Source organism: Macaca mulatta, chromosome 7 (assembly GCF_049350105.2).
Source record: "Macaca mulatta isolate MMU2019108-1 chromosome 7, T2T-MMU8v2.0, whole genome shotgun sequence".
In the NCBI taxonomy this organism is placed as follows: Eukaryota; Metazoa; Chordata; class Mammalia; order Primates; family Cercopithecidae; genus Macaca; species Macaca mulatta.
Window position 1 is genome coordinate 105,678,562 of NC_133412.1, and position 14,753 is coordinate 105,693,314.

At 37.2% G+C, this 14,753-nt stretch overlaps 1 protein-coding gene across 2 annotated transcripts in view; it reads left to right on the forward strand.

The window, feature by feature from the left end:
- AKAP6 (A-kinase anchoring protein 6) overlaps positions 1-14,753 on the forward strand; it is a 526,643-nt gene that overhangs the window by 253,487 nt on the left and 258,403 nt on the right. For both annotated transcript variants that reach the window (XM_015143518.3, XM_077940883.1), the window contains exon 5: positions 6,632-6,754. In XM_015143518.3, the coding sequence (XP_014999004.3) occupies positions 6,632-6,754 (123 nt within the window). The remainder of the gene's footprint in view (positions 1-6,631; positions 6,755-14,753) is intronic.

Consider the following 14,753-nt stretch of genomic DNA (forward strand, 5'->3'; position numbering starts at 1 on the left):
TTTCCCCTCTTTTAATATACCCTCCCGTGTCCCCCCAGATTAGTCCTCATTTAGTTCTTCTCTTCTAATTCCTACAAGGGACATATTTAAGCTGTTAAATCAGCTGACTGTTCATGATTTCGTGTGGTGCCAGTGAGGCTCGCTGGATTCAGGTACTGAGTTTGCCACCTTCTGGCTGTAGGGTATCGGGCAGACTTCCTTACCTCTTGGGCCTTACTCTTCTCATCTGTAAAATGGGGAGACTATTGTACCCACCTCATAGGGCCATTATGAGACTTAAATGATCTATTTGTACAAAATACTTAAAACAGATTCTGGCACATGGTGAGTACCATCTGAGGGTTATTTGTTTCAGCTAGAATTGTCCAGATGAGAGCATAATAGTTTAAAAGATTCAACAGCAGATGCTGACTTTTTTTTTTTTTTTTGGAAACATAGTGAAATAGGCCAGGTGCAATGGCTCATGCCTGTAATACCTTTGCTTTAGGAGACCAAACTGGAAGGAACAGTTGAGGCCAGGAATTTGAGACCAGCCTGTGCAACATAGTGAGACCCCGTCTCTACAAGAATGAATGATTGAATGAATAAATAAATAAATAAATAAATAATCTGGGTGTGATGGTGCACACCTGTAGTCCCAGCTACTCGGGTGACTGAGGTAGGAGAATTCCTTGAGCTCAGGAGTTGGAGGTTGCAGTGATCTATGATCATGTCACTGCACTCTAGCTTTATCTCTAGAGAGACCTTGTCTCTAAAAAAAAAAAAAAAAAAAAAAAAAAAAAAGAATAAATAAATAAATACATAAAATCTAATGAAAATAGTTCACTTTTTTGATACTCTTCAGCATGTTTCTGTGTGGAGGCAGCTAACTTGATCTAGACTGAGTCAGACATCACACCTAATTTCTCTGTCCACAAATAGATATGAATTACTCTGAGGATGAATACACACACATTCACATACACTTCCAAACAGCAAATACCAAAAGGAATTAGCAGTTCAGAAAGGTGGCTCAACTGCCTTCTGAGAACTAAGGGCCATCTCCTCTGTGATTAAACTGAGTCAAGCCCATCTGTAACTGAGCACTGGTAGAATGGGCTCATTCAAACATGTAACTCCCTTAAATTTTTCATTTAAATTTTCTGTGCATTAGAAATGAACTTTACAGTAATCTTTGCTTTCTAAAAATAAGTGTGTTTCTTGTTAAGTATTTAGTCTCATCACAAATTCTGTTTTAGAAAAAAACAACAGAAAATAGTGAATGAGACGGGTAAGAGACTTAGGACTCAGGGAATTTTATCTCAGTGCCAAGACTTTAAAACTGGGAATAAATGCTACTTCTCCATTACCTGGATCTGATAACTTGTCTGCAGGAACGCTGTTTCTAGAGGGTGGTGTGGTACTGTGGGAGGAATAGACTTTGGAGTGAGATCCATATTCAAATCCCAAGTCACTTACCTTCTCTGACCCTCAGTTTCCTCATCTGTAAAATGACCGTAATCAACACCATCTCGAAGAGTTGTGGTGATGACACAGCATTTACTTCCTGCTGTATATTTCCCCTTTCGTCTTGTAGAGATAGAATTTTTCACTTTATTTTAGTCTATAATTAATCCCATTAAAAAATCACCCCTAGACTTTCAATAACACCAGGCAGGGGCCATATCTTGTTTTCCACTGTGTGGTTGTTCCCTGGCCTCACATATGGCACAAGGAAGGCCCTCCTTTTTATTCTAGCTCCATATGACAACCTTGCCAGAGGGCAAAGGTAACTACCAAGACAGTTTATATTTAACCAAACAAGGCTTGTTGTAGAGGAGAAAGAGTTAGGAAAAGAAATAATGAGCATTCTTAACTTGTTGGGAGAGTGTAGCACTTTGCAAGATTTGACTGTAAGTGTTCACTGTGAAAATAATCTTCAAGTGTATTTTAGCCAGCCAAAGGCTCTAGCAAATTATTTTTCACAAACCAGTGAGTACACATTTGCATGTACTTTCACTGTGCATCTTAGTCTTTAAAGAGATTGATGTTTTAGAAAGTTTAAAAGTAAGTTTTCACCCTCACGAAGGAACTTTCACAATACAAATGATTTGGGAGTAGCAGGTATGCTGACAACTGATGTTAGGAGGGCCAACCACTGTTCCATTTTCTCCCAGGTTTGATGACCAGGATTTCTTCTGGGGGTTGAATCCTGGCTTGGTGCCAAACAAGGGTCTACAGGCTCTCAAAGCCTGTATAAAATAGGAGTATGACAAAGATTCACTCAGAAGGAAACAATCCGTGAGAGTGGGCAGGAGTACAGATCTCATGGACTAGGTCACCCTCCATGTGCTCCTGGACAGCTTGTCAGGGAGGCAAAGAAAAGTAATGGAAGAAGAAGCAGAAAGGGACGATAAGGACACTGGTAGAAAATAACAGGACACTGAACAGATACAGCAGCAGGAGTTTGAACAATGAAGGCTAAAATGTAGCCTTTCAAAGGTTTGTAATTCAGCCTGTGGCAGAGAGTAGAATATGCATAAAATGTACTTTTCATGTAGTGCAGTGGTGGCATTGGATTATGTCATGAAGAAAATCTGATTTTTATAGTCCTCTGACTTTCTAGAGAAGTAAATTTGAATTCGGAATATTAGAAACACACACAGGTAGGCCAATACTAAGAATGAGAGCAAACTTGGATACAGACAGAATTTTGATACAGATATAATAATTTCACAATATCCAGGAGAGTGTCCCAACTCTTTGTTTATTGTAAAATTCTTTTTGACTATTAAAATTACTTGAATTCAGGGCTTAGACATGCTTTATGTTCTGCTGAAATTTTTGCCACAATGATATTTATCTTTGTATTCTCAACAATGTCTAGCAGTGTGCTTTTTTGCACATAGAAGGCACTTAATAAACATTTGTTAAATGAATGAATAAATGATCAATATTTGTTGCATTAGGATTTGATCTGTTTCAAAATAATTTTTAAAATATTTTTTCCATTTTCCTATGTCATCCTTGTTTTCTTTCATTCACACCACAAAGATGCCAGCAGAACTTCTGAAAATGGGCATCAAATATTTGTTGTGTGTGTCCGAATGTGACCACATCTGCACATCCACATGGTCTGTGTATAGAGTGGCACTTTCTTGGTCTTTCTAAGCACATCTCATCACAGGGGGAGAGTACCTAGTACACTGTCCACTATACACAGAAACCTGGTGATAGTACACAGATAGAGGGGGCTGAGTGAGGTGGAAAAATAGCATGTGATAAATGTATCATGAATTGAATGGACTCCAGTTTTGCTTGCTTTCATGATTTCTGTTTGTATTCTTGAGGCTACACATAGAAGCAGGAAGGGAGGTGGAAAGCTAGATCTCCCTAAAGGGAAGGGGTGCTTAGCTTTTATTATAAGTTAGGAATACTGGGATTTCTCAGGTTTCTATTGTGAGTGATGAAACTTTTTAGTGTTGGCAAGAAAAGAGTTAGGAAATGTACAACAAATAAAAAGTTGTGAGGATGGGATATAATTCAGAAGAAACCCAGAGAGAATCCTTGAGAGGACTCCTGTTTCCCCTATATCAGACAGCCTTGTTTTGCTATCTGACTGGGATACACAGAGGTGCCATCCAGAAATGTTCACCCAGGACCAATGGGTTTTGTCTAATCTGCATCTCACAGATTTCAGCTAACTATGTAATTATGGTTCTGTTAGGAAACCTGACACATTGTTTAGTACTCTTCGGCTAAGACTAACCTTTTATGATGAAGCAGCCATGCACTCACATACACACACAGGTTATTGTTTGTTTGTTTTTGAAGGGGAGAAGATCATGAATGACTTATAACTAATTACCTTTCAAATAATGTCTTTAACTATTTATCTTCTTGGATTTAACCACTTGTTCACTAAATAATATACTTTCTGACTTAATTTTCTCCCCAAACCAATTTATATACACAGATATAACAACACAATTCTAAATACAACAGTAAAAACTAATGCTGTAAGTACTATAAAGTACTATTTTCATCTCCCATTTATAAACCATCTAAATTCTACTTTTCTGACTAGCATCCACCGATGACAGACAATATTTCTGTAAGTCCATCTGGTCAGCAAAGGGTATCTTAAGTTTTCACCAAAATTTTAATTATGAGAGTATCGAGAATTAGGACTGGAGTTCTAACAGATTCTGCCCTTACTTCTGCTCACAGGTTTACTGTACACATCTGAAGGGATCTATGGTAAACATCAAGTCAGATATGAACCTGTGAAATATTCTGAGCCCTAGGTAGGAATTTGGGGAATAACATTTTGAACAGATGGGACACTACTGAGAAGATTGAGCTTGAATAAGTGTAACTTCTACATTAAAAGAGTCAAGTAGGCCGGGCGCAGTGGCTCAAGCCTGTAATCCCAGCACTTTGGGAGGCCGAGACGGGCGGATCATGAGGTCAGGAGATCGAGACCATCCTGGCTAACACGGTGAAACCCTGTCTCTACTAAAAAATACAAAAAAACTAGCTGGGCGAGGTGGCGGGCGCCTGTAGTCCCAGCTGCTCAGGAGGCTAAGGCAGGAGAATGGCGTGAACCTGGGAGGCGGAGCTTGCAGTGAGCTGAGATCCGGCCACTGCACTCCAGCCTGGGCGACAGAGCGAGATTCCGTCTCAAAAAAAAAAAAGAGTCAAGTATTTGGGAGGAAGTGAAAAGCAAAGCAACTCTCAAACTTATGCAAATGCAGGAAAGGCAGAAGAACAGGCAAACTGATACCCTAAAGATAGGAGAAGGGGCAAAATGAATGATCTTGCAGGGATTCTTGGCATTTGGAAAGAGTTGCAATATGAGAAAATTAGATAAAAAGGCTGAGTTTGGTAGATCACCAGAAAATTCACTTAGTAAGGGAATACATTGTATGAAATTTATGAAACCTTCTCCGTTGGACATATTTTCACCTCACCTGGAAGAAAATCTTCTGAGTGATGACCAACAGAAACCTTAATGATATTATCAATCAGTTTAGGGTTGGAGTCTAGGACTGGAGGCATGTTAAACTACCATATAGTACCCAGCTCAGCCAATTGTAATTGTATAGGTTTCAGTTTGTGATTATGATGTCTCTAAGATGATATTTCTCATTAGTTTTATCAAATCTAACTGATTGGGATAGATTTTCAAAGGAATATAAATGAGAAATCTTGCATTTGTGAAATCTGGTTGTGATATGTGTCCCTGGGTGTGACTGTCCTTGGAGACTTGGTACAATAGAGAGATTTTCAATAGGGAAAGCTTTTGGAAGCATGTATGAATATGGGAAACATATGATATGTCACTATGTGGGATGATAGACTGAGCTCTATCTACACAGGTTGGCAACATACCAGAGCATAACAGTATGGTATGATCTGACTCTGTGGGACTCTGTGCCCACATCTCTGCTTTGTCCCCCTCTAATAAACAATTTGTGTTCCTGAGTGTTATTTGTCCTTTTACTTACACTCTCCACAATTCCATTTTCTCTTTTTCTCTTTTTTTTTTTTTTTTTTGAGGTACTCTAATTGCTCCAATTAAAGGGTTATGAATCTTAAAATATTATCTAGGAAAAACCCTAATGGCAAAGCCTAGTTTGTGAGAAGCATTATAAAAAATATTTACTTTTACCTTTTCCACTTCAGTCTCAGGACATCCTCAGTTAAGCCTTAAAAATATTAATCAAGATTATTTGAAAGGCAAATCTGAACAATGGGTTAAGTTTAATAGGGAAATGGCATCTCAACCCATTCCTATGTGTGGAAGCCTGCCCTTGCTCCTTATGACCTCCAGGTGGTGCTGTTTACCCAGACGTGGAAAGCAGGAGCCCAGCCCCATTTCTTTCACTTAGGTTTGCAGTTGGGCTTTCATATTTTCAAAATATTTTCTGTTTCTACAGATGTATTCTTTTAAATGGTCAATAAAATTTTATAACCACTATTTGAAAAATTACAAGATTATTGTGATTTGTGCTTCCTAGCCAAGAATATATCTTTATGTCTGTACATACCCGAAGCCAAGTATTTATGTTTGTTCATTGGTCCCACTTTCTACGCTTCCTTCCTTTGTAGCATACAGGCTTAGACACAGACATTTGGGCTGTGGACAGAACTCGTCCAAGGACCTGTAAATACTTATGTAATTTTAAAATATATTTCTAGTTCAGCTATGGCAACTGAACTCCACAGGCTTCTGAGTGAAGAACACCATCTTTACAGGAATGCTTTTATCCCCCAAAGCCAATGAGCGTTCCTAGCAGACCTGACCTGATTTTTTGGCAGGGGGATGCTTGTCAGACACCAGAAATGTTTTGATGTTTTGAGGCATCCATACAGTGACACCCCCCAATCCAATCTAAATTCCTCAGAAAAGTGATCCTAGAGAAAAACTGAGAGGGAAGCATTGACAATTTCTTTCCCATTTTGATAAGACTTCAGGTCCAGAAATAGTGGAAATTCCATTACAGCAAAGATGAGACTAGGATAGGAGTGTGGTGGGATGGATTTGATCATGGATAAAGTTTGGAACGTTTAATATTGGCTTTTTACAGAATAACCAACTAACATGCTTTCTTGCCCTCTTTTTCCCCCTTTTCTTTCCTCTCACAAGGGGTTTGTAAACAAACTGGATGAATTCATTCAATGGTTAAATGAAGCCATGGAAACTACAGAGAATTGGACTCCCCCTAAAGCAGAGATGGATGGCCTTAAACTGTATCTGGAGACACACTTGGTAGGCAAGATTGTGTTGTTCTTGCTGTCAATAATCAAAGGATTTTAATGTACTGCTTGTTTGTTTATAGGAAATATCAATTTTATTTATCAAAGATTACTATATGTCAATGAAACCAAGTTTTAATGGGTCACAGAAGCTGCAAATTTACAGACATTTCAAGTAATACCATGAAACCTAAATAATCTCTATTTCAAGCTACCTTTTCAAAGCTTTTTCTGGAAGGATAAGTGATTATTTAAAAATACCTTAGAAAATTTTATTATACCCTTGTTCTCTAAAGGAACAACTGAACGTTTTCCCTTTCTTAAAAAACAAATAAATGAAAAATGATTTTGATGACCATTCTAAGCTTTCTAGAATTCTTGTAAAATTAATGAACCTCTCATTATCAAGAGGGTCTACATTATCTGTTCTACACTGGGTTATTTTAATAAAATATTTAAAATGATGATCTCCATCATTTTTGCTGCTATGTGGGTTTTTCAGCATATAATTAATACAACTGTCACACTCATCCCTGTGCATAGAGAAAACCATGGAGGGGAAGTGGAAAACACTCAGATAAATTTGCTTCTGAATATGTTAAAAGCAAGAATTATAGACTGGGGGACATTCGATGAACCTCATGAGGTTTTTACTGAATGCTTCAAATGGCCGATATCAATTATGAAGGGGTGGAAACCAAGTAGTGGAGTGTGATAAAGCATGAAGAAAAAGCACGTGTCATAGGAAATGAAAATTCAAGCTGTAAGGATCTCATCTTTATTCCTTTCACTGATAGCATAAAATTGACAAAGGCAATGAACATGAATCCTTGGGTGCCCAACTGTGGGGTTGATTTTCTGCCCCTCTTACACACTCAGAATTTGGATTGAATAAACATTATGTGGGAGTCCTACATGTATGCGAGTTTGTAGGGTTCCACAACTGTTATTCTCTATGATGTTAAGTGAGAGAGAGAAGGGAGAGATGGAGAGGGAGAAAAGAGAGGAAAGAGAGAATGTTTCAGGTTTTGGTGTTTTGTGTTTTGCAGCATGTTTTATAACAGAAAAACAGCCTTAAAATCCTATTGCTGCATGCAAATAGCCTTGCAGATGATAAAGAATGACAAAACTGTGTGGTAGAGGATGAGTGTATTGCTTCCCTTTTTAGATACCTGAGTCGATGGTGTGTAAAAATGCCAGTGACCCTAACCACCTCTCTTGTACATGGGTTTTTACATACTGTCCTTAGTACTCATTTCCCTGTTGAGTAGAGTTTCAATTTTTTTTAAAAGAGGGCATTTCATAATAGCAAGATAAAGATATTCAGTGCTTTATAATGTAAATTGTATTAATTAGAATGTCAACTTTTCACTGGCATTGTTCTGACAGAAATTCTAATCTGTGTTTAAACAGGAGTATATGAACTTTATTTCACATTAAGTGTGCTGTCTTACTTTCTCTTGACTTAATATTTTATGGAAAACACACATTTAGTTTTTGAGGTCCCAGAGGGCACAAGGGCATTGAGAGCGCTTTAACTCTAGATTATTTATTGAAAGCCAGGCTAGGAGAGTATGAACCCAAGGTCCCTTTTCCCCTTTGGAGGTTGAATGATATGGCCCCTTTGTAACCAATGAGCACTCTCTTTCTCAAATACAGTATTACAGGGTTTCTTACTTGGCATCCTTATGTTAGCCTCTACTTCCTTCTAGCCCAATGCAGTTCACTAGAACTTTTTGTGATGATGGAATATTCTATATTGCCCTCTTCTATATGGGGGCCACTAACTACATGTGTCTGTTGTGCATTTGAAATGTGGCCAATGCAACTGCAGAAATGAATTTTTAATTTTACTTGACTTATATTTAAATTTAAATTTCCACAGTGACTGGTGACTTCTGTATTCTCTCTAGCCTTACAAATTGCAGAGCTTTTTACAGGTGACCATAACGAACTGCAATCTGTACCTGCCTCATAATGACATTTTCATCCCAAAATGTGAAAGTTATTCTCCAGTTTGCTGTGGGTCACCAGTATAAAGATCCACAGCAAAGAGTCCTTCTTAATGTATTTATTTCTTAAAAGAATCTTCTTGTTTCTGCCTAATGATCAACACTTTCTTGGATGAGTTTTCTCTACTATCCCATGTCTGATTATATTAATTGGAATAGAGATATCATAGAACATCTTCTTTATTTCTACCTTGCAAATAGTGAGGGACTTTGATCTCCAGACCTGTTGACTGGATGTTAAATTACAGTCTCCAATTTCACTTCCAAAATCATGAATAATAATGTCTAGCAGTTACTGAAGACCTAGTGTGTGTGGATTGCTACTGAATGATACTCTTAAAGTGCAATCAAGCATTATACTGAATGCTGTGTCTGTTACCTTAGATACAGCCTGTGACTCAAATATTTTTCAATCAAATTCTTAGTTTTTCTTTTTCCATATGAGTCTATATTGTCCTCCTGATCGCTATTGTCATTTTTTACTGTATTTCTTTACTGTCATGCTGACGGTAAAGTTATTCTTCTCAACCTTCCCATAAAAGAAAATGTATGAGTAAGCCTAGAGATTTGTATTCCTTAGTTAACCCTGCATAAACCATTATTGCTTTTTAATGAGGGGCCAAGTGGTACTTGCAAGATTTTATCCAGTAGTAGAGGTAGCTACACAAGTTTCTTTAGACATCTCTTTAGATTCTATATTTGACATTAAATCAACCGATGTGCAAGCCTCTAGGGTCTGAGTCTCCCCTGGTTTATTAATGTGTTAAACTAGCTGGTACCCTCCAATATTTATTATAAAGAAAAATATAAAAATCATACTCAAAGTTGTATGTTTATATTTTGATACTTAATTAAATTATTTTCCATGATGGTAACCAAGGGTTTTCACCAACACAAATCAATTAAAGCTTTATAATACCTTTATGAGAGATATGAAGGAGCTTTATTTTAACTGTAAGAAACACTGTGAAATTGCGATGATACATCAATGATTTTCCATGATAATTAATCATCTGCTTGCAACCTGGATGCTCCTTTCAAAAATACAATTCCTACCTTCTTAGAAAATGACATTTTCAGGAAAATGTCATTCTGGAAGGGTATTTTGCAAGTGTTGAACATTCCCTCTTCTTTGAAAACCACTTTAAGATAGAATTGTATAGGTATGTTCTCGGACAGACTTCTTTCTCCCTCTCCCTTCTCTCACCTCTGTCTTCTTCCTGCCACTTAAAAAAAAAAACAGCTTCATTGAGGTATAATTGACATATAATAAATTACACATTTTAAAGTATAGTGGTCCCTCTTATTCATGGTGGATATGTTCCAATCCGCACATTGGGTGTCTAAAACCTCGGATAGTATCACAACCATGTATACTGTGTCTTTGATCTGATAACCTGGATGATTACTAAGTGGCTAATGGGCAGGTGGCATATACAGCATGGAGATGCTGGACAGAGGGATGATTCATGCCCTAGGTGGGACACAGCAGGATGGTGCAAGATTTCACCACACAACTCAGAATGGCGTGTCATTTAAAACTTATGAGTTGTTTATGTCTGGAACTTTGCATTTATATTTTTAGACTATGGTTAACCACAGGTAACTGAAACTGAAGAAAGCAAAACCATGCATAAAAGGGACTACAATTTTATGAGTTTTGACAATCTGACAAATAAATATATATACCCATGAAACAATCACTGTAATTAATATAGTGAACATACTTATCACCCAAAAGCTTCTTCATGACACTTTGTAATTCTTCCCTCCTACCCCTCCCTGGCCTCTACTCCATCTCTAACCAATCCTTGATCTGCTTTATGGCACTATTAGATTAGTTTGCATTTCCTAGGATTTTATATAAATTGAATAAAACAATGTGTACTTTTTTTGGTCTGTCTTCTTTCATTCAGCATACTTATTTTGGGATATGTTATGTTGTTTCATGTATCAATTATTAATTCCCTTGTATTGCTGAGAGGTAGTCTATTGTATGAATGTACCACAGTTTGTTCTATCCATTCACCTGTTGATGGACATTTAAGCTGTTTTCCCCACCACCTTTTTTATTGCCTCAAGAACCAGAGTTACTAAAAGCTGTATTTGAGTAGAAGCATAATAAATAGAAGCATAGTGAATAACTATCATAAATAGTTCTTGGATAACTAGGTTTTTTTTTTCCATTTAAGACATTTTATAGTATCTTTAGAATTAGAATGCTTAAGAGTAAAGCAGCAGAGCAGGTCAGCACTTTCACCCTCTAGAGATTTTATTTCATATCCATTTGCTCCTGAAATGGTAACTCTGATTCTCCAAATTGTTATGCATACCTAAGTCATCAAATGTAATCATTCTCAGGGAGACAAACCAGCACTTCTTTTATCTGCAGCCAATCAGCATATTCAATAATAATAAGTGAAGTCAAACCAATACCAGACAGCTGTGCAAGATGTAGGAAAAACAATCAACCACAAGGGCCTGGCTTAAACTTAGGAAGTATAGTTGCGTAGGTAGCACCATGTTATTCTGGACACACATTAACCAACCACGTAGAAATAGCCTTGGAGAAACAAGATTCTTAATTCAATTTGATAAATGAGGAATGTGGGGGAAAATGGTGACTGTGAACCGTGTGTGTGTGTGTGTGTGTGTGTGTGTGTGTGTGTGTAACACAACTGTAACTGTGTGTGCCAGGCTAGGAATTTAGGTGCTAGGAATACATGATGAATGAGCTTGGTTTCTTTCTTTAAGGGATTTTCAGTCTAAGAGAGGTAACGATAGATTATATGTAGTAATCTGTAGACCCATAAATGACTAATAATTTTAATCAGTAAACTTCTTGTAGGATAAGCAAAGTATTCTTAGGAGTACAGAGAAAAAATTTATTGGTTCTTTCTGGAGGTAGGGAACATTCAAAGAGGTAATTTGACATAGACCTCAAAGGCCATATATAATTTTGTTAGGGAAGGGAGGATGGGAGATGGGAGGAAACTTTATAAGCATAGTAAGAGAGGTATGGTGAGCCACGTGGTGTAGCTGAGACTAGGTTGGAGTCTCACAGGTTGGGGCTGGCTGGTAAAGGAGTTTGAATGTCTTTTTAATGGGTTAAACTTTTCTCTGAGGGCAATGGGGACTCACTGAAGGTCCGGTTTTGTTTTAAAACAGGAGAATAATATGAATCAACCGTAAATTTGATGGGTGTAGGGTCAGTCTGCATGGATTAACTGGATGAGGTTCGTGGCTTAGGTGAGAGAATAACTCTGTGCATGAAAGAAAATGGATTTGGGTATAGTATTTGAAGGATATGCTGGTACAGGCAAGCTTTTATCAGTTTTTTGAATCGTGTTTAAATTTAAAAATTAAAGAAAGGGAGTAAAAGGTTAAAGTCAAGAGTAAGTCCCCTTTTTACTCGTGTTCCCATTGATTCTTCTCCCTCGAGGCAACCAATGTTCCTTGTTTCGTTATATCATTTCTGATTTATTTCAGGTATTTAGAAACAGGCCGGCCGCAGTGGCTAATGCCTGTAATCCTAGCATTTTGGGAGGCTGAGGCGGGGAGATCACTTGAGGCTAGGAGTTTGAGACCAGCCTGACCAATATGGTGAAACTTCATCTCTACAAAAACACAAAAATGAGCTGGGTGTGGTGGCGCATGTCTGTAGTCCCAGCTACTCAGGAGGCTGAGGCATGAGAATTTCTTGAACCTGGAAGGCAGAGGTTGCAGAGGTTGAGCTGAGATTGCGTCACTGCACTCCAGCCTGGGCCACTGAGGGAGACTGTCTCAAAAAGCACAAACAAATATATCTATGTACTTAACTTTGTTCCTGTAGTTTCTATTAGTAATAATTCAAAGTCAATAAATATAAAACAACTTCATCCTTTTGGATGGCTGCATAGAATTCTACTTACAAATACGCCATAATTTATATAACCAATTCTTTGTGATGGAAATTTAGGTTGTTTATAGTCTTTTTCTATTATAAATGATGCTTTAGTGAATATTCTTGGAAATTCATCATGTTGGATACTATAAGTATATCCTTAGAATGAATACCTTTCATATGAAATTTCTAGGTCAAGGTTAAGCACGTTTAAATTTTTAATGTGTTACCAAACTGTCCTTGATAGAGATTTTACCAGTTTATACTGAACAATGCATGAGAGTGCCTATTTCTGCACATTCTTGCTATCAGAGTATGTTATTACATTTGTTGAACTTTGTCCCTCTGATAGTTACAGATGGCATCTTACTGTAGTTTAGTTTGTATTTCTTGTATTTTAAGTGGCATTGAAAATCTCTGCATGTTTTTAGGGTTCATTTGTATTTCCTTTTTGAGAACTATTTTTAAAATTCTTAGCCTGTTTTTCTGTTGGTCATTGGTTTTTTACTTCAGGATTTATAGGGGCTTTTTATATATTAAGGCAATTAGTCTCTTCTCTGTGAATAGGAAATTTTAAAAATGTATTCTGGGGTTCTGTTGTAAAAGCATATGGATATCTCAACAGTTTGAGGAATCAAAGGTTAGGCAGACATGGAGGGCCAGGCTGATAAGCATGTAACAGGTTTCTACTATGGGGAAAATCACGTTTGGATTTCAATTCTGGAAAGACCAGTGTGTTCTAGGGAGATTGCTTACTTAGACTTGGAAGGAACAAGCTTAAGATCAGGGTAGTTAGAATCAAATGAGTGGGTTAAAGGATGTTGGAGTAATGAGAGAAATGGTGGATCAGGGTGGGGGTAGTTAAGAATAGAGAAGAGGGAATAGATTCAAGAAAGAGGAACAGATTAGAGAGACACGTCAGCAGTTCTCTTTTTGAGGCTCACTCTTTTCTAGTCAGAAATCTCATGACCAACATGCTTTGTCTGTCCTAGTTTCCCCTAAGGCTATAGCATAGGATGGCCCACTGCTCTACAGCTGGGTAAGACTTGAGTGTAGTGAAGGATGCGGAATTGCTGAGAGCTTCTCTTTCTGTGTATCAGGGGTACATGCTAAAGGTGGAGCAAACTGTCTTTTATACAACTTCTATAATTATGGAACTTTGCTTAAAGAAAAACATTAAATTATACTCACTGGAAAAAAATTCAAATTGTGTTAAACAGCATAAAATTAAAAGTAAAATGTCTTACCCTCCCTTGGGTAACCAATGTAAATAGTTCTATATATTTTTGAACCTTTTTATGGAAAAATGCATACACTTTAAGGATTATTTAATTCATATTATGCATGCTGTTCAACAACTTGCTTTTTGTATCTAAATATGTCATAGATACACTTCTATCAGTATGTGAAGATCTGGTGCACATTTTAGCAGCTCCTTAATATTTTATTGTGTGGATATGCCATAGTTTGTTTAATCATTTCCATGATGATGGGCATTCAAACTGCCTTCTTATTTATACTTTTGCAAATAATACTCAATGAACTTTATTTTAACACCAATTGAGAGTTTCCTCCTTGTCCCATTAGTGTCTGCCTATAGCAGCAATTCAGAGAGTCTCTGTAATAAATCTGTCACACTCCAGGGACAGCTGTTTCTCTAAGTCCTGAAAAATGAGTGGGATTTGTGTGTGTATGAGTTTTGAGGCCATGTTTATAGCAGTAGACTTTTAAAACATACCTTCCTGAACTTTGTTATTCCTTTTAAGATTGGTGCCTGCAATTTTAGGTGACTGTCACATGGTGGCACAGAAGCACCAAATTCCTGCAGGCAGTGCTTACAGTCTTGGTGTCCATGAAGGGTTTGAAAATGTTTCCTTATTGTGTCATTATACTAAATACTTATAAAAATAGATTCAATTTAAAGTGTCTAACAAAATTCTAAATAAAGATATATGCGTGCATTTATCATCTGTATTTCTTTAGATCTTCATGTTATATCATGTTTCTGATTAAACAGCTTTCATTTGTCTCATAAGAAAAACCAGTATACTTCTTACAGAGATTTTAGCCATACAAGAAAATTTCTCCAAATACTTTCAGCTGTTTTTCTCTTGCTT